Genomic DNA, 18,505 nt, shown 5'->3' on the forward strand with positions numbered 1-18,505 from the left:
TCATTCACTCTGACTGCTGCCATCTGGTTACTGTACACTCACTGAACCACATCTGCTGCGTGTTACCACACACACACACACACACACACACACACACACACACACACACACACACACACACACACACACACACACACACACACACACACACACACACACATCTCTCCAATGCACCCATTCCTCAGACTTGTGTGGTCAAGAAGGTATACTCTCACACACACACTTGCATGCATACAGTAGCATTTAACTCACCATCTGTTCGTTGAGGTCCTGTGAGGCCTCCATGGCTGCTTGGGTTGAGCTCCAACGCACACTTTATGGGCAAAAATGAGAAGTAAAATGAACATCAATGGATATAAAATGGATAACAAAAATATCACCTATTTCTGTTTAGTTGTGCAAAAGTTTAATCAAAGAAATCACCATTTCTGCTAACTTATTTATTTCAACACCTGCACCAGGATTTGACCCACAATACTGTAATAATCTCTATGTTTTCCTGTCTGTGTGCATGTGTCTGTGAGGCCTTCTGTCACTGTGTTTATGTGTGAGCAACAGGAGACCGAAGCAGGGAGGGAAGCGGCAGCGTTAACTTCGCCATATCATCTTCAGCCGAGGGTGAAGCTGAGAGATAATTGCAGAAGTAAATATCAACAATGAAAAGGGAGAAGTGTAAATGATCCGGCTGCTTGGCTGGCTCTGGACCACAGACACAGAGGCTGGCGAGCGCACCAAGACAGTGAGTGACCCTGTTAATACGAGACAGGAGACAGGTTGGCGAGGGAGGCTGGAGCGACGGAGCGGCCGAGGCGATTGTCTACGACGAGAGTGAGATTGAATGTTGCGATCGGGAAAATGCCAACAGAAATTGCATCTTGTTCTTATCTTAGTTTTTTTTGCTACTGTCATGTTGAGAGTGATGGTGCAACAAAGGGTCAGCTAAAAGAACAGAAAACAATGCTGGCACGCCCCAACAGTTCGGCACAAAATGGCTCCTCTCTGCTGCAAAGTTTGACAGTTGAACAAAAGAGAAGGCTGCAAAGACTCGCACTCGCATGCAAACACAAAACACCTTCCCTGTCATGAGATCTGCTGTTCCCAGCACGAGTAAAAAGGAGTACCTCTGAATTATTTCTAGCTAATTTTACTTTAACAAAGTATAACTTTCCAGCCTTTAAGTGCAAGATGCAAAACGCTTCCTTTTGCACTGTCTTAAGGTGTTCAGTGAGTCCAAGCGAATAAGCAGAACCTCGAGCAGAACCAGACTCATTGATGAACAGCCATCTGCCGGGACTGGATGACTGGATGAAGTGGGATACAGGGAGGGACAGAGAGAGACATGGATAGAGACAGACAGACAGAAAGATAGGGAGCGCACATATAGTGAACATATAGCAACAAAAATAACAACAGTGTCTTTGTACATTGTAACACTGTGTTTGTAGTAACACAAACAACAGGGGAACAGTCCACTCTCTTTTGCAAACGCTCATCAGTGTAAATGTTAACTTAATCTATATTAAGGCCAAAAACACAGCTGACTAACAAGTAAAAGCACTAAATTTGGGCTGTATAAGAATGTTCAGTTCTTCAGTGTGTGTGTTTTGTGTGTGTGTGCACGCTGTGGACTTTTCTGGCTCGATCCTTTAAACTAACTGGCATCCTTTTAATTTTTCATAGCGTTCAGCTCCTCCTCGCCTGAAACCCAAGACAATAATGCGTCTCTCAGGTGAATTGATTTGTGCAGCAGCCTCCCTCTCTCTCCCCCTCCTCCCTCTTTTTTTTTCTCTCCCTCTCCCCTCCCTCCCTCCCTCTCACCTTTGTGGAGGACAGAATCAGCCTTCTGTCTGTTTGCATTTCACTCATTGCTTCATGATTTATTCTTGCTTAGCAGGGATGTAGTGGACAGAAAATCCACATTAAGTCAAAATTATGAATCTTTTTATGAATATTGAAGAGTTATTTGGAATTTAAGTGATTAATTTATAACAAATTTGACATTCATTGTGAGTATTTAAGCGTGGTATGCTTAAAATAAATATGCAGGTAAAAAATTAAGCATTTTAATATTTTTACATATTGCCTACTGCCCACCTCTCCTGCGTTATATCCCTCTCATGCCTGCCTCGCATGGCCCTTAATCCACCCCGTAGTTACCTGACACTGCGCAGGGAATCAATAATGCGGCCATTTCCTTCAGAGTCCCTGAAGAGAGAATTATATTTCCCTCCATGACTTTTGACAGCGACGTAAGAAACACACGAGCCGGCGGAGGATTGGAAGTGAAATACACAGGCTCAAACACTGCGGGTATTTCACGCTACATGTAAAAAGCGAACAGAGGAGGGAGGTGGGCAAACCGCAGACTGCTGCGGCAGAGTGGTGACGTTGTCGTCAAAAGTCATTTATATTGATATAACTAAAGAGTTCACGCGCGAGCGATTTTTAACCACTTCCGGATTTTTTTCCCCCTAAACGCCTAATTTAATCACGCATAAGATGCAGACGCGCTTCTCCTCTCACATCTGAGTTTAAATGGGACAAACGTAATATTTCAGAGGCAATATCAAAGACGGACACAACATTTTTTTACAGGAATAACCATGACGATAAAACATTTTTAAATAAAAAGTATTACGTGGGTTAACTATTGCGTAATTGCCTAATTTTTTTTCAATACACAGACCACCGGAATTTTAGGGAAATTAAAGGGTAGATGGTTAACACTACATATAATGATTCATTCAATTTGTATAACATTTTGTCCTCCATCCCAAAATTCCGACCGGCCTTATTTCCATTGCAGTTTTACATTAAACGTTTATTGCAGTTTTAAAGAGTATTATATTATAATTGTGCGAGAGAAATAAAATATAAAAAACACCAAAAAATCTAAATACAATTTTTGTAAATTTTAATTAAATACCACATAAAATACACTATTTATTGTTAAAAAAACAAAACAAACAAACATAAACAGCAAGCTACGAATATAGATCGTTTTTCCCCAATAAATATTTAACATACTTTATACGATAGTAAACAGACAATCCAGATAGATACGTCAAATTTACCTCATTATAATTCAGAACCTAAAAATGAAAATAGTTGCATTATATGGGCTGTATTGACCAGTCCTAAATGTTGCTTAAAATTGAAACAAATAAAAAAATTCAAGCTGCGAAAAATTATTTTCAGGCTCCATGTGTCCAGGATTTTATCATTTCCCCCTAAATCTCCACGCACGTAATACCGTTCATCCCTTTTTTGCGCATTAATGCACGTTGTTTAAATGTGAGCTCTTATTGTGAAATCCAATCTGCACGGATTACGGCGCAGAAGGCCTATCAGATTTTGAGTCGCAGTGTAACTTGTCATGTTGTTAGGAGCAGGCCAATAACCAGCGGCCATTCAAACCCTGAGAGCCCGGTCGTGGTTTAAGATTCCCCCTTTCCCACATATCAAATATAAACACAAACTCCACGTGGGAGGAGGGAGAGATGGGGAGAAAAAAGCGGGGACACGCGGAGGGATGCTGGCACAGCAAAGAGGGGACACTGCGGGGACTAAATTCCTCCACGTGGGGTGAAATCTGGATAAAAACAAACCAGAGTGACCTCATAACCATCAGATTCTGCTTTCTATAAATAAAATAGTAGCCAATAAAAATGATTAATTCAAGACAAAACATCTATGTTAAAGTAGTTTCACAAGACTTGGACTGAATACATTTATATTAATTACTGTGAATAAAACAATGTTTGTATTAATCTATAAAAAGTAAAGTAGCCTATTTACCTGAAAATCTATAGTAGGATTAAAAACATTTCATGGTACTAGACGAGAAGAAAACTGGACTCCATCTCTAACTGACTCGTGTGAAAAATGGACACCATTAAAATAAATATAAGCTTTAGCTACCTACTTAAAAACAGAAAACAGGTGTGGAACTCCTTATGCAAATACATTAAAGACAGTTGTTTTTTTAATTGTGAGCATCAAATTATGTATATTCCATGTTGGATAATATTTTTTAATAAACCATGATTTAAATAAGGTATGAATCCTTTATTATTCACTATTTCATTAAACTAATAAGACAGAATCATGGCAGATGGCTGTTCACCACTGAGTCTGCTTCTGCTCGAGGTTTCTGCCTGTTTAAAAGGAAGTGATTTCCTGCCTCTGTTACTTATGCTTGCACATGGTGTATTAATGTTAGGTCTCTGTAAATAATATTACAAAGAGTACGGTCTAGAACTGCACTTTGTGTAAAGTGTCATGAGGTAACTTTTGTTATGATTTAATTCTGTATAAATAAAGATTGATTGAATCAAAGTAAATAAGTGACAGTTATCTGCAGCCACATTAGCTGCCACTGGGCTAACACTTGGCGGAGTGAAATCACAGGTCTGTAACATTCAGTAAAAGTAGAAACAAAGTGAACATACCTGCTGTGTAAAGTTATTTCCGTCCTAGCAAAGCTCCCAGATTTCCTTCACTTCTCACTCAGGCTCATGCTGCAACGCAGTGTGGTCTCCGCACAGCTCTCCCTGCTGTCTGCACGCTGTCACTGACTGGATCACAACACTTCAGCCACTGCTGCCCATTACCACCAAGAGTCCAAAAACAAAGCCCGACGAGTCATTCACACTCGATTAAACACATTTACAAACTCAAAGCCGAGTCCCGAGTCTCAGTCTGAGTGACCAGGCTGCTCACTTCGGCGGGAAACACCATTATTTTCACTCCGCGTCCAACTTTGAGCACCAGGCTGTTCACACGCATTACACTCAACTTCATTATTGCTAACCGTGCTTCTGCGCATGCGTCCAGCTGCCATGCGGACACTGTTGGGCAAGAGTCCAATGGACTAATGGGGTTCAGAGGGGGAGGAAGGGGATACCAAAGTGACATTCTTATTAATAGTTTGAGCAAATGACGTGCTCGAAGTTTTATTTATCCCATCAGAGCAAAACAACACCATGCACCCACTGACCAGACTGCATCTATCTATCTATCTATCTATCTATCTGGAAATCTCAAGTTAACAGTGTCTTTGTATGGAGAGAGGAAAAGGCCTATTTGTTGACATACAGAGATCATTTCTATCACCAGAAAACAATACAACAAGATTCATAAGTGAGCAGGAAGTAGAGTCATAAACGTTTAGTTTTGCCTGCTGCAGTTATGTCATTAGAGCAGACAATGATATTTTATAGTCGCCAAATATGAGAGATTAAGCAACCACACAATATTAAGATTATCTGAAATTTTTCAGATTAAAATCAGTCGTGCCAGTTGTCAAGCATCTTTCCATGTGGCATGATGACGGGTTGATTATCTTGTTATCGTGAGATAAAAGGATTAACTTTTTTTTTTCAAGATAATGTAACAGTCAACTCTTGATCACAAACTACGTTTCTTATCAGAATAAAAAAGGATTGTCTTGGTTGTAGTTCGGATACATTTTATTACACCAAATTCTTAAGTCTTAAAAATGTATCGTTGTCAGAGAAAAAAAACATCAAGAAAATATAGAATAAAAATAAAATCATTCATGCCGATAAAGACGAGACTGAAGCACAGAAGGCATGCACCGAAACGTAACCCTAAAAGATAGGACAGGAAAGTTGGGTGTTACACCACATTTACTCATATATGTTTTACTTTCTGGATTAGAAATGTATTGGATGTAAATTAGTAAAAGGCTCCAAGTTAAGTACAGCACAGTGTTTAACTGTTTTAGTCCTTATAAATTATACCCTAAAATGCTCCTTGTGCTGGTTAATCTGTGTACAGTTACAGGCAGAGAAATGCAGAGATATTGTGCCAATAAAAGCCAGAAAACATGCTGCAAACAAACTAACAAACACAAACCAGGAGAGCTTATATAAATATTGTGAGAGTCAGACAGCAGTGTTTCGCAGTGGGCCCAGAAAGATGACAGATTTGGCCTTTGAGTTAACTTTATTTAAAAATTAATGTTCGTTGTGGTTTATGGACTCTGTGTCTGTTGAATCTCCTTTACCATGCTGTCATTTATTTAGGATGATGATGTCAGCAGTGTCTCTGACTGATCCCGCTGACATTCACATACAGACGCAGGCACATGCACAGACGTCTTCCATCCTCTCTGCTTTTCTGTCCCTCGCATGCAAACAAATGCAAGTTGTTTACACGTTAAAAAAGCTTTTGGATAATTTTATGTCGGATTAAAAGAGCCAAAGTTTCCCTGGCATCGCACACACAAACATCCAATAAAGAGTTCTGCTCTTATGTGGCGTTGGCTGGTACATCAGTTGGCAGATCTAGAAAGTAAGAGAAAGCCACTGACAAACTGACAGAGCAAAAATAAAGAGAGAAAAGGAGTTTGTTACATTATGTTTTGGATGCTGGAGAGCATTTTCCCTGTCCTATAGAAAAACACATACAAGAGTTTTCTGATCTTTACTGGGAGGATGGCCTTACTGGTCTTTACCTACCAAAGATCAAGTTAATGATTTGACAAAATCAGTGATGGACAAGAAAAAGGGAACCAGTTGGATGCGTTTGGGAACCAGCGCAGATAACATTTTCTTTCATGTTCAGCAGCCTATTGCCATTTATCACATTTTCTATACTCGAAAGGATCCCTACAGGGCCCTTTATCGTGTTTACTCCATTGAAAGGCCCCCTGGAGGACACTTTATCACATTTTCTCCTATTAAAGGGCACCTTAGAGGGGGCATTATTATGTTTCTCCACTGGCAACACACCTTTAAACCCAATTGAACACATTTTCTCCACTGGTGGTGCAGCCTAGAAGGTACTTTTTCAAGTTTTCTCCACTATAAGGGCACTCTAGAGGGATAGTTATCACATTTCTTCCTCTTGAAATGTACCCTACAGGACGTTTTATCATGTATTGTCGGTAAGGCTACCCTGGAGGGCATTTATCATGTTTTCTCCACTTTTATGCAGCCTAAACGACAATTTACCACATTTTCTTTACAGGAAGGGTTACTGGTTATTTTGTTTGGGTTTTTTCACAAAAACAACCTGATTAGGCATTGGGGAAACATTCTGGTTTGGGTTAAATATCTACTTTGTACAACTGCAAAGCATTTTGGAATTTCATGTTATTCTTTCAGGGCTGCACAGTGGTGCAGTGGTTAGTGCTGTTGCCTCACAGCTAGAAGTTCCTCGTTCCTAGTTCGAACCCTGGTTCAGACAAAGTGGGCCTTTCTGTGTGGAGTTTGCATGTTCTCCCCGTGCATGCGTGGGGTTCTCTCCGGGTACTGCAGCTTCCTCCCACAGTCCAAAGACATGCTCATTAGGTTAATTAGTGGATCTAAATTGCCCATAGGTGTGAGGAGTGTGAGTGTGAAAGATTGTCTGTCTCTATGTGTCAGCCCTCTGATCGACTGGCGAACAGAAAAAACACATTTTACTTCCACTGTCCTTTGTCTCAGTCTGTGCAGGGCCTCACCTCCTCTGTTGGCTGGTTGGTGGGCGGGCTGCAGATATTTCACCTCCACATGATCCATACGGCTTCATGTAAGAACATTTTGTTTTCCTAAATATCTTTCACAATTTCTGCATTATATTCAGATAGGATCATGAGCATAAACAACACTGCCAGAAAACAGATTAATGGAATAATTTGCATTTTTAGACGTTCATGTCATGCCAGTCTGAGGGTCTGTCTGATCAATCTTTTTACATGAGTCACTTATCCTGTAAAAACTATATGATCCCAATCCGACTTTCCACCCCGCTGAAATAAGGTTTTTCAGTGTTGTGAACTGACTTTTAGAAAATTATCTGAACATGTTTAAACTGACTAAAAACATTTGACACATAAATCCAGAGGGCGGGGTCAGGGGACTTTGTTTCCTTTCTCTCATGATCTCAGTTTGTTTTCAGTTCTGTTTGACTCTTTCAATAAAGCCCGACCCGCTGTGCCTCCCTCCCTCTCCCTCCTGCAGCACACTCGGGCCTGAACTCTGCTGCTCAGTGATTGACACATTCTGGCAGAATAAATTAAAACCTCAAGCTGTGACACAGCCCGAAATAGCAGGAAGCTGTCGCTGACCTGCAGACTCTAGTGCCACATGTCAGCAAGCTTAAAAAACTTGGCAGGACATTCTGCACAAAGAAAGCATGTACAGGTGTTTGTGCGTCTGTGTCAGTGTCTTTGTGCAATCCGTGTTTATGTTTTGACAACACCTGCAATGTCAGGAATTAATCCTACAGGTGGTCCAATACTAATGTTTGCTGCTTTATCTTTTGTATAAAACGATTTCAGCTTGTTCAATTAAACTGAAGCCGATTTGGTATTTGAAGGCGGTGGCAGATGGATCTATTTTTTTGGCCAGCTGTTGTCCGGAGGGTGACGCTGGGGTGGGGGGGCTAAGCCCTAAGATGTTTAGAGGCGCAGGACTGTGGCTCTCTTTGCCAAGTCACAGAGCTTCTGGTTCTTGCCAGCGCAGGGGGTGGCTGAGAGAAAATGCCATTTAGCTGGCTGGTATTTATAGATATGTGAGGAACTTGTGCTCAGGCCGGGCCGAGGTGCTGACGACGTAAAACGAGAGGACGCTTCCAGAAGTCGAGTGTCAGGGCACACAGATAAAAATACCCGGTGAAAGATGGGCCCGGTCATTAGTGGCCCAGCCTGGCATGTGACATGGCAGCATTTCAGAGGTGATTTATGATTATTACTACAGCTAACCTATACCTCTCCCTTTCCTGCCCCCACCCTTCATCCCAAATTGGTTTGCCAAATGGAATAGCGCATGGGGTTTATTTCAGGGGCCGAGAGCACAGCAGAAAGTCTGCTCGACTTTAAGACTTTGGCAAAGAGCCACAATCTGCGCTCAGATTTTACCACAATATTGACAAAAAACAAAACGATATTGATCTCTGCTGCTCATTTAGATAACTTTGCAAGAGTCCATTGCATGAAGTGCAAAGGTTATTTTATATGAACATGTAAAAATGGTGCTGAATGGCAACGCTTATGATTTACTAACTCCTGGATGTATCAATCCATCAATTTATGCACAAAAATGATGTTGATAAAGACGCTGCGGTCGAGCGAGAGAGAGGGAGGGGGGGTAATGAGCTCATCGCAGGCCGCTGCCTCCCCTAATTGGCAGAGCGAGCTGCCACAGGGACGAACAAAGGAAACATTTAACACGTCGTAAATTCCTGTAATGTCCTGCCGAGAAGCTGCTGCTCCGGTTTCACTCTGCTGACCCTTTAACAGTGTCCGGTGAGAGAAAGAGACAAACATGATACAGTAAACCACAGTTCAAAAATATTAATTAAGCTTTTAGTATATGGTCAAAGTTGCTTTGTGTTTGGCCTCCTGTAATTTATTTAGCCCTATATTCTTTGGAGGGTATGTCATAGCTCTGGGGCATCAGATGGGCAAACATTGGTTTAAGTCTCAGGTGTTTCTTACCGTGATGCCCAAGGAAGTTTAAATTTCCACTTATGAAATATAACATTATAAAACTTGTCAAACACTGATACAAAAATGTACTGTATCAGGCCACTCTCAGGCCTAACAGGAGCTATTTATCATGTAATAACAGGACTGATGATTGTACACTGCATATCAGGTCCAGATTTAGACCTGTATAGTGTTTCTTCTGCTTCACAGACAGGAAAGCCGTGCAGCTGAACATTGTGACTACACAAAAATACAGCACCGCTCTCCGAGAGAGTCTGCAGAGAACTGCTACAAAGTCTCGCTGAATTCCTTCCCAGTCTTTTGTCCCGCAAGGCAAATGATGGAGCATATGCCTTAAGCGGTGAGATGGTGATCAAGTGAGTGTGTGAGAGCAGTCGAGGGAAGAGACGCTAAGAGAGAGCGAGAAAGAGTGTGTGATTTTGTCCCACAATACGTTTCCTACGAGTCTTCTCACTGCTGTGAAAGCACGATACAGTACAGTATGTGTGTCCTGTACAGACGCGTACACTGTGTGTGTGTGTGTGTGTGTGTGTGAACAGAACACGTACGGCCACGGTCAGGCCAACAAAATTAGTTTACCATCAGCTGTGCTCTGGCTCTCATTCGGTCCCAGCCTCTGTCCAGTATTTCTTCCAGCTCCCTCCGTCTAATGGCGTCTCGGGGTGGTTTTACTGCACCACCCTCGGGAGGCTACTGTGGCCAGATCCAGAACACTCGGCTTTATGTGGATTGAATGTTTTATGGTTATGGACATAATATTTAAGTGTAGGAACAGTCTCACAAGAATCCACCCCCGCACCAGTATCCTCAGCCTTAATAAGTACACCAGCGTAGGAGAGGTAAGTTACTGTAAGAGAGTTATGTAACTCATCTTATACTGTTTAGTGTCTCTTCTATGGATGGACATTCTGCGGGATAACTAATTCCACTGCTGATGGTGGCACACTGATAGCAAAGCTCATTAAACCACACTGAACCAAAATGGCTAGATTAGTTTTTTTGCCAAATACTTCTTTAAAACTCTTTTTTGACTACACTCCATACCTCACATTTTATAAAAATTTAGATTTTTGAAGGGTACAGAAAATTCAAATTTTTTATCTCTTACATGTCTCAGAGATGTACTGTAAAAGCATAACTTTAAGCATAATTTATATATCTGACCAATCGTTATCAATTCATGCTTCTTGATTAATGAGCAACAGTGAAATTACAACGGGACATTTAGCCATATTTAAAGGTAAAACAACACGTAAGCTACTTTTACAACAGCTAACATTAGCATTAGGGATGCACGATATTATCGGCACGTTATCGGTATCGGCTGATATCGGCGTAAAAATGATACGCCGATATCCGCCGATATAAATAACCGATAAAATAATGGGCTGCTGCATACTTGATTAAATGCCCGACCTCGGCGCAGTGTCCCCGGCGCAAAGAAGACCTGCGCGGCGTGATGACGTCACGTGTGTCTACCTGCATCATGAGAGAGTTAGAAGCCAAAATGTCCGTGGTGTGGAAGTTTTTCAAAGTGTCCGAAATAGATCTCAAAACTGCTATTTGCAATGACTGCTCAGCTTCGGTGATGCGAGGAGGAGCCAAGGCAAAGTCTTTCAACACTACAAACTTGATTAACCATCTCAAGACCCGTCACCCCGACCGTTGTAACAAATGTGATAAGAGTATCACCATTATACTGTACGCTAATTCCAATACAGAAGAGAGTTGATGATCTCTGCAATTAGGTGTGCGGGAAAAAAATATCGGTATCGGTAATCGGCTAAATGAGTTGTAAAATATCGGCATATTGGATATTGGCAAAAAATCTAATATCGTGCATCCCTAATTAGCATTTAACTACTTCTTAGCTAAGGTTACGTTTGCTAGACTAACATTACATTATCTGAGCTAACAATACATTATCTAGGCAGTAAATTCCAAGCTAACATTACGTAAGCTAGCATTATGTTAGCTAGGAATGTACTCCTTTCCTATTGTATTGTGAATTGAACACTAATAGCATACACTAAGTGTCTGAATGGTAACGGTAGCTGTTGTCTAGTCATAGGTAATGGGTTATCAAAATGTTGTTTTAACTTACAATATCAACACCTTCCTTCCAAATTTTTAGTTGCTGTTCAATTGAGAAGCGATGCCTTTTTTTTATTTTTTTTTATTTCTTTTTTGGGGGGGGGGGCATTTTTTGCCTTTATTGATAAGATAGCTGAAGAGAGACAGGAAATGTGGGGAGTTGAGAGTATCACGATCAGTGTGATGAGGACTGTAGCTTCTTTACATGGGGCGCCTGCTCTACCAACTGAGCTAAACCAGTGCCCCAGAAGCGATGAATTTGTAATGGTTTGTCAGATACCTTTAAATTGTACGACTTATAACCTGGGACACGGCAAGTTAACATTACAATAGCCTTCCAGCTTCCCACCCTGAACATGATGTCGGAGGAAAATGGCCACTGTAGGAAGAGTGGGGATAACACGCAGCACGGGCCGAGGGTGGGAGTCGAACCCTGGGCCACCACGTCGAGGGCTGTAACCTCTGTATATGGGGCGTGCAATTTAACCACTGAGCTAAACCGGCCCCAATTGGAGCATCTAAAATCCAATAATCCAGAGGTTGCAGTTTGAACGGTTTAATTAAATTTTTTTACTTTAAAATCTGCATTAGAAAAAGAAAAAGAGAGAGAGAGAAGGTAAAGAGCAGCCACATTGCTTCACCACATGGCAGTGTGTGCTGTCATGTTAATAAAAGTAGCCTTTGATAGACATTACAGCAACAGTCAGGGGTCAAATCATTTGTGACTTTCACTGCTGTGAATTTGATGCATGTGGCTTATGTGTGCTTTAATGTGTGCGCAAGAGAGAGAGAGAGAGAGAGAGTAGGGAACGAAAGAGAGAGAGCAGACATGCATGTTAAAAAAAAGTATAAAAAGCTTTATGATTTATCATCTCATGAAACATATGATAATGATGTCCTGCTGTAAAGATCTGAGCCACTATTTTATGTTACCACCTGCTCTTGTTACCGTGCCAACCACTCTGACCTCTGAGCATTGATGAGATAACGTACACGAGTTGAAAAGCAGGTATTGAGATCCTCGTATTTCATAGGATTCTTTACCTGCTGAACTGACTGTAAGGCTAATTCACAAGCTAATGCTACATTAGCTTGTCATACAAAGATTAAAAAGGGTAACCTGTTTTAAATCGGAGGGTCTAAGTATAGTGAGTGAATGACTGAAAAGCCCATTACGCATGCTTTGATATTAAAATGTATATCAAGTCAAATGTATTACAAGCAATTTATTAGAGAGCGCTACATTAAGTACATGTCCGCTTTCCTTTTGTGCAGGGAAGGAAGTAGTCAAAGTTATCTGATGCTAGCTTGTGTGCAGATTGTACAATTACCAATAATCAGTCCAGGATGTCTGCAATAAAATAGTTCTTCTGATGACCGTCTTGGTGAATAAACATATATGTATCTCTCAGTGAGTCCGAATGTCTTTAGGAATCTCCTGTATTCCCACAATGCCCCTGTGTGGCTGATATGTCCGCATACATAGCACAGGGATGAATCATTATGAGGCAATACCGTCTCCAGTGTACTGCCATCTCTCTCTCTCTTTTCTCTCTCCGCTGACACACTCACACACATGAGTCCGAAGCCCCACACTGATACTGAATCTCAGTGGTATTACAGCTGGAATGCCTGCTATGTTTTTTCAACTAATGAAAGAATGAAGAAAAACAAACAGAGGGGCCAAATTAAAAGAGAAAAAAAGATGGAGAGAAGAAAACACACTGAGGGAGAAGAGGAAATAGAGGGAGAAAGGGGCGTACGAGTGTCATTCAAACTGTATTTCTCCATGTTTTTATTATGATCGTTGATGGAAAAAAGTCCAGATTGATGGCTAATGAAGGTTTGAGATCAGACTGACACAACATTTTCTTGAATGTAGAAGATAAATATCAATAATATATAATATCTATATCGATATAACTTGTGCAACATGATCAAATTTCTTACACACAAATCCTCATGTACAGAATAGAGGGACTTGTCAGTGAGAGCTCCCTTCTACCAAAACTATACCCAAACACCGCAACATCGTGACAGATATTAGCCATCATCTTGCACATGTTTAAGAAAACAAATTGAAACAAATTATCTTTAAAGTAAGATGTTAACGTAATCAACGCTAGTTATGCTAGCTAGTTAGCCTGCTAGCTACCTTGGCTTTAACGGTCTACGAAGACTGTGAATGGAGCATCCTCCGTGGACCGCCTCCTTCGAAGGCTGCAGCCCCGGGATTGGAACACAGCTAATGTTAGCTAGGAAGTGGTTAAATACTAACATTAGGTGTTGTCTGACTGATTTACCTTGACAAATAACCAGATGTCCCACCAGATTTTCACACTTCACACACACACACACACACACACACACACACACACACATCAGAGGAAAATGGCCGTTGTGTGTATAAAGTGAATTATATGTTTCACAACAACAAACAACCACTGCCACTTACAAGCTAACAAGCTAACTTGGCTTACAAAATAAACATGCTAACTACACCACTGTGATACATAAGCTGCTCGCTACTATTTGTGCTCAACAGACTGAATTTCGGTCTGACCGAGGTTCAAACAAAGGGGCTAAAGTTAATCGAATGCCATTTTGATGCACACTGCTCTTTCATCAGTCACACTCGCACAAGCAGCAGTCGTGACCGCCATTTTTCATGAGGAAAAACCACGTTAAACAAAATATTAATCATAGCAGAGTATTTTTATGTTCTTTCAAATGTTTCTGGAGGGGAACTTGATCCCAAGCGTACTAGCTTGCAACTAAGCAATGATGTGTGGACTTCACATTTTTGGATAAAAAAAACATCTTCTTTGCTGTTTTATTGTATTTTTTTACATTTTCTCTCAACAAATCATCATTCTCTCTGTGTAAACCATTACTGTAGCTCAAAGGAATGACGGCAAACCAGCGTGTCCAGCCTTCTTTTCCCCCTTCAAAATCCCCTTTGAATGATCAATCATCCGATGTTGTCCAGAGAGCACAAAGGAGCAGAACACGTCACATGTTATTTTACCGAAAGTCCCATTTTTCTACTAATCACATGAAATAAACACATTAATCTGAGGAATTTCAAAGCGCCGGGTATTGTTTTTGTTACTGTGTGGAAATTAGTTTACGCCCCAAACATCACAAAGAGAATCAATCACGTTTGACATCAGTTAGTTTAATTTCATAAACTAAGAGGTTTAATAAAGCGATTTGAGTGTGTATAGGCACGTTAATGTGTGTTAATGTGAGTGTGCCATGAATGAATCAAGATGGAGAGATCAAAGCCGATATCTCATGGTGATCACAGTGACAATATGGCTCTGAACTGGAGCCAAAACAGTAAGCAGGTATCAAGTTAAGACACATTTATGAAGACTATAAGAGAGACAAACAGGAGGAAGGGAGAGATGAGCCAATGGCCTGAAGGTCTCAGACAGAAGACATACAGTCACTGTCTGTCTGGACCAGCATCTGTGTTGTTAGACTTGGCTTGGCTTCTGAGGAGAGGACAGTGTGTCTGTGTTTGGGAATGTGTGTGTGTTTGGGAAATTGTAAATTAGGATTAGGGACTTTATGGAGATTAGCTGTTTGTTACAGAATTATGACCAATAGCTGTATGTTACACAATTATGGCCAAGAATTATGGCCAATAGCTGTATGTTACACAATTATGGCCAATAGCTGTATGTTACAGAATGATGGCCAATAGCTGTATGTTACGGAATTATGGCCAATAGCTGTATGTTACACAATTATGGCCAATAGCTGTATGGAACACAATGATGGCCAATAGCTGTATGTTACAGAATTATGGCCAATAGTTAGCAAAAATAATCAACAGGGAAAAAACCAACAGCGCTCACCATTTCTTCAATTAATGTATAGTTGAGCTTCCGTTAGCTTTCGCTAGCGAAATAGCAAGGTGAATGCTAATACTCAAACTTTATTGCTTTTTTTCAGACACATTTGTCCATAAAATTCCTCAGCCCAGCATAGAAAGTGAGAACATTGTTGGTAACAAACACATCACTTGCACTGGACCACTTTGGCAACTTGAGTAAGATTCTAAATCCTTTATTAAATTCCACTGGATGCTTTTTAATTTTTGCTTTACTGTAAATGCACCACAAGTGGGCTTTATAGAGTGGAGTACAGTAGGCTCTACAGAGCGCTGTTTTAACATCATCTCTGCACATGGGAAATTTGCGTGCCAGCTTATTGGCTTGTGCATACAGTGTGCAACACTGGCGCTGCACATCATCACATACCGTAACATTTGGTGTATAAGAAGCACTTTTAATACATTTTTTCATCTAAAAAGTGGGCTGCTTCCTGATACCAGTGCGACCAATATACCAGTATAAAATGCAGAGAGAGGTATTTTATTGTGTTAGGGTATTTTACTCAGACGATGGCGCTTTAATCTAGCTAAAGCTTCGTCATCGCCAGTGCAGCCGCCATCCTCACAACAATCACCGTAGGTTGAGCTCGACCGCCACACTGGTAGCTAGCAGGATTGCAAAGTTGTCATGGCGAAACAGATGATAGGCTATAATTTGTGTGTTTTGAATGTGTTTAAAATGAAAATAGATCCAATATATAGTGCTGAAATAACTTGTATACATGTTTTTATTAATAAATAGCTATATAGCTCCTCTAGGAAACCCCCAAAACAGACTGCATCTTATATTCCGGTGCAATTTATATTCGGTAGGTCATTCCTCATGATGTGCCCTGAATATCTAACTCTGTTTCCTGAATTTCCCCTCTGGTCATCAATAAATAATTATCTTATCTTCACCACATTTAGCTGCTGGTCAAAAATAAAGGATTCATTTTGCTTTGGCTTTAAAAATCATGAATCTTTTTAGGATTAAACTTGATGTTGTACTGCACAACAAAGCCTGAGCAGATTCTGAGATGTTGCTGTAAGCACTAGAAAGAGACAAGGTGATCAGCATACATCAGATGGTTAACAAGACCCTGTTTTACATGCTTTCAGCTGTCTTACAAGTCAGAGAATTCCTCCTTATCGGACCCCATTAGCAACTAGGATAGCTGCTGGTATACTCCTGCCCCATCGGGCTTGCATCCTTTGACGCGAATGACAGAAGTGCAGTATTAATAATGTAGGGACCCCTCGCTCCTGTAGTTTAACAAACAAACTCTGTCTAACATTATCCAATAAGCTAGCGTATCTCACTTGTCAGTTCCTGTATTGAAATAACACTAGCATAAATAAATTAGCTTTAGCTCGCGCCGTTGTTAGCTTGTTTTCAGTCACTTAGCAGCTGAAGCAGAGGAGTTTGACATTAATAACGGTGTTCTCTCATTACTGCAAATAAGTGCGGGAATCTTCTGCTATTGTGTGAAACTAATAATTTGTTTTCAATAACCAACATTCTGCCCTCAGAGTGTCTTGTAAAAAAGAGAATACCATACTGTCTGAGCACACTACAATCATTGGCTGCATTAGAGCAGTGTAATGTAAAGATACAAGAACACACACATTGAAACGCACATCTGCGCCTTAATGTGCTTGTTTTTCCATCTGCTCCTTGTTTTCAGGTCCCTTCTGGTCACTTTTTGCGCGTGTTATTGTGGTCTGGATATCTTCAAGAAACAGACTCAAAGTGCCGTATATGATGTTGTCATTTCTCTCTCTCCACGGGTTTATTGTTTTGTTTGGCGTTTGTGTTTCGTTTTGGAGGCAATCATTGAAGAATTTGAGCAGCACGTGTCCTCGGCAATCATAATCATGAAATCCCTACTGGTCTCTCACACACACGCACACACACGTACACACACACATACAAGGGCCTGATTGCTACTCAGTCTGGTCTGTATAATGTTATAGATGCAGATTGAATGTGTCAGTCAGGACCTCACAGGAGGAGACGTGGAAGGATGTAAGGAGGAAAGGAAAGAAGGAAGGAAGCTTTTAGTGATGAATGATATACAAGATTAAAAAGTGCATGAGTGTAATAATGCTGAATCTTTGCATAGCTTTGACAGACCTGTGCTTGTGTTTAGCAAAATATCTCTATATCAAAGGTGTCTTGTTAAAGCTCTCTCTTCCTCTCTCTAACACACACACACACACACACACACACACACACACACACACACTTGTCCTGGCCAGCCTAGATGGTCAAGTGCTGTGATAAAGTGCTGTCTAGTGTTCTCTCACTCTCTAAGCCCCCTGAGAGTAGATCAATACTCACTCAGCATCAAGTTACCGCTAATGTCTTCATGTTTTTAACCAGGCAGTGTGTGTGTGTGTGTGTGTGTGTGTGTGTGTGTGTGTGTGCATCTGCCCCTGGTGTGACCTAAGTTATAATTATCATTAAATGTCAATGAAGGCGATAGGATGAGCTAGACTGCAGATAAATCCCCAAAGCCCTGACTCAAAGCGCCCCCTAAGGACTGTTATAGGAACTGCAGCTTCAGTGAAGCATCCATTGACTTCTGTTCGAAATAAGAAGACACATTCACTGTGTAAGACCTACAGTATGACCTCATGTTTGTGAATCAGACTTGCAAGGTGTATCTTTAATGAGACAAAGGCCTTTACCTAATACAGCCTCCTTTTATTTCGCATCTACAATGATGTTGCTGAGTCATACAGGAGAGTTAACACATCTATAATATATGTCTGTCTCGCTGACTCAACAGTTTTACATGACCTTGAATAGATACTCTAGATAGCGATCAGTGAAATCTCCTTTTGGATTAAGCTTAGAATAATCTAAACCTTTATCTTCTTATTGTATATCTGGAAGGCTATTCAATACAGATGCTTTTTTCTGCACAAGATACTCTTTACGTTCACTTTTTGGCCCTTCTGACACAAAGCCTTGGTAACTACATGGATAACATAGTGGAACAATCCCATTTGAATAAGTCTTTTGGGCATCAAAACTGTATGTTCACTTTTGGAAAAGATCT

General features: G+C 40.8%; 1 protein-coding gene across 4 annotated transcripts in view; it reads right to left on the reverse strand.

Annotated features, from left to right (window-relative positions):
* The window catches only part of eya4 (EYA transcriptional coactivator and phosphatase 4), a 44,123-nt gene extending 39,364 nt beyond the window's left edge, over nucleotides 1–4,759 (reverse strand). For all 4 annotated transcript variants that reach the window (XM_069655588.1, XM_069655597.1, XM_069655622.1 and 1 more), the window contains exons 1-2: nucleotides 4,452–4,759; nucleotides 253–313 (exon numbers count right to left, since the gene is read on the reverse strand). In XM_069655588.1, coding sequence (XP_069511689.1) covers nucleotides 253–285 — 33 coding nt within the window. In that variant the 5' untranslated portion in view covers nucleotides 286–313; nucleotides 4,452–4,759. The remainder of the gene's footprint in view (nucleotides 1–252; nucleotides 314–4,451) is intronic.
* Nucleotides 4,760–18,505: the final 13,746 nt, after the last annotated feature.

Source organism: Semicossyphus pulcher, unplaced genomic scaffold, assembly GCF_022749685.1.
Source record: "Semicossyphus pulcher isolate SPU_LCO1_2020_fin unplaced genomic scaffold, fSemPul1.0.p SCAF_11, whole genome shotgun sequence".
In the NCBI taxonomy this organism is placed as follows: domain Eukaryota; kingdom Metazoa; phylum Chordata; class Actinopteri; order Labriformes; family Labridae; genus Semicossyphus; species Semicossyphus pulcher.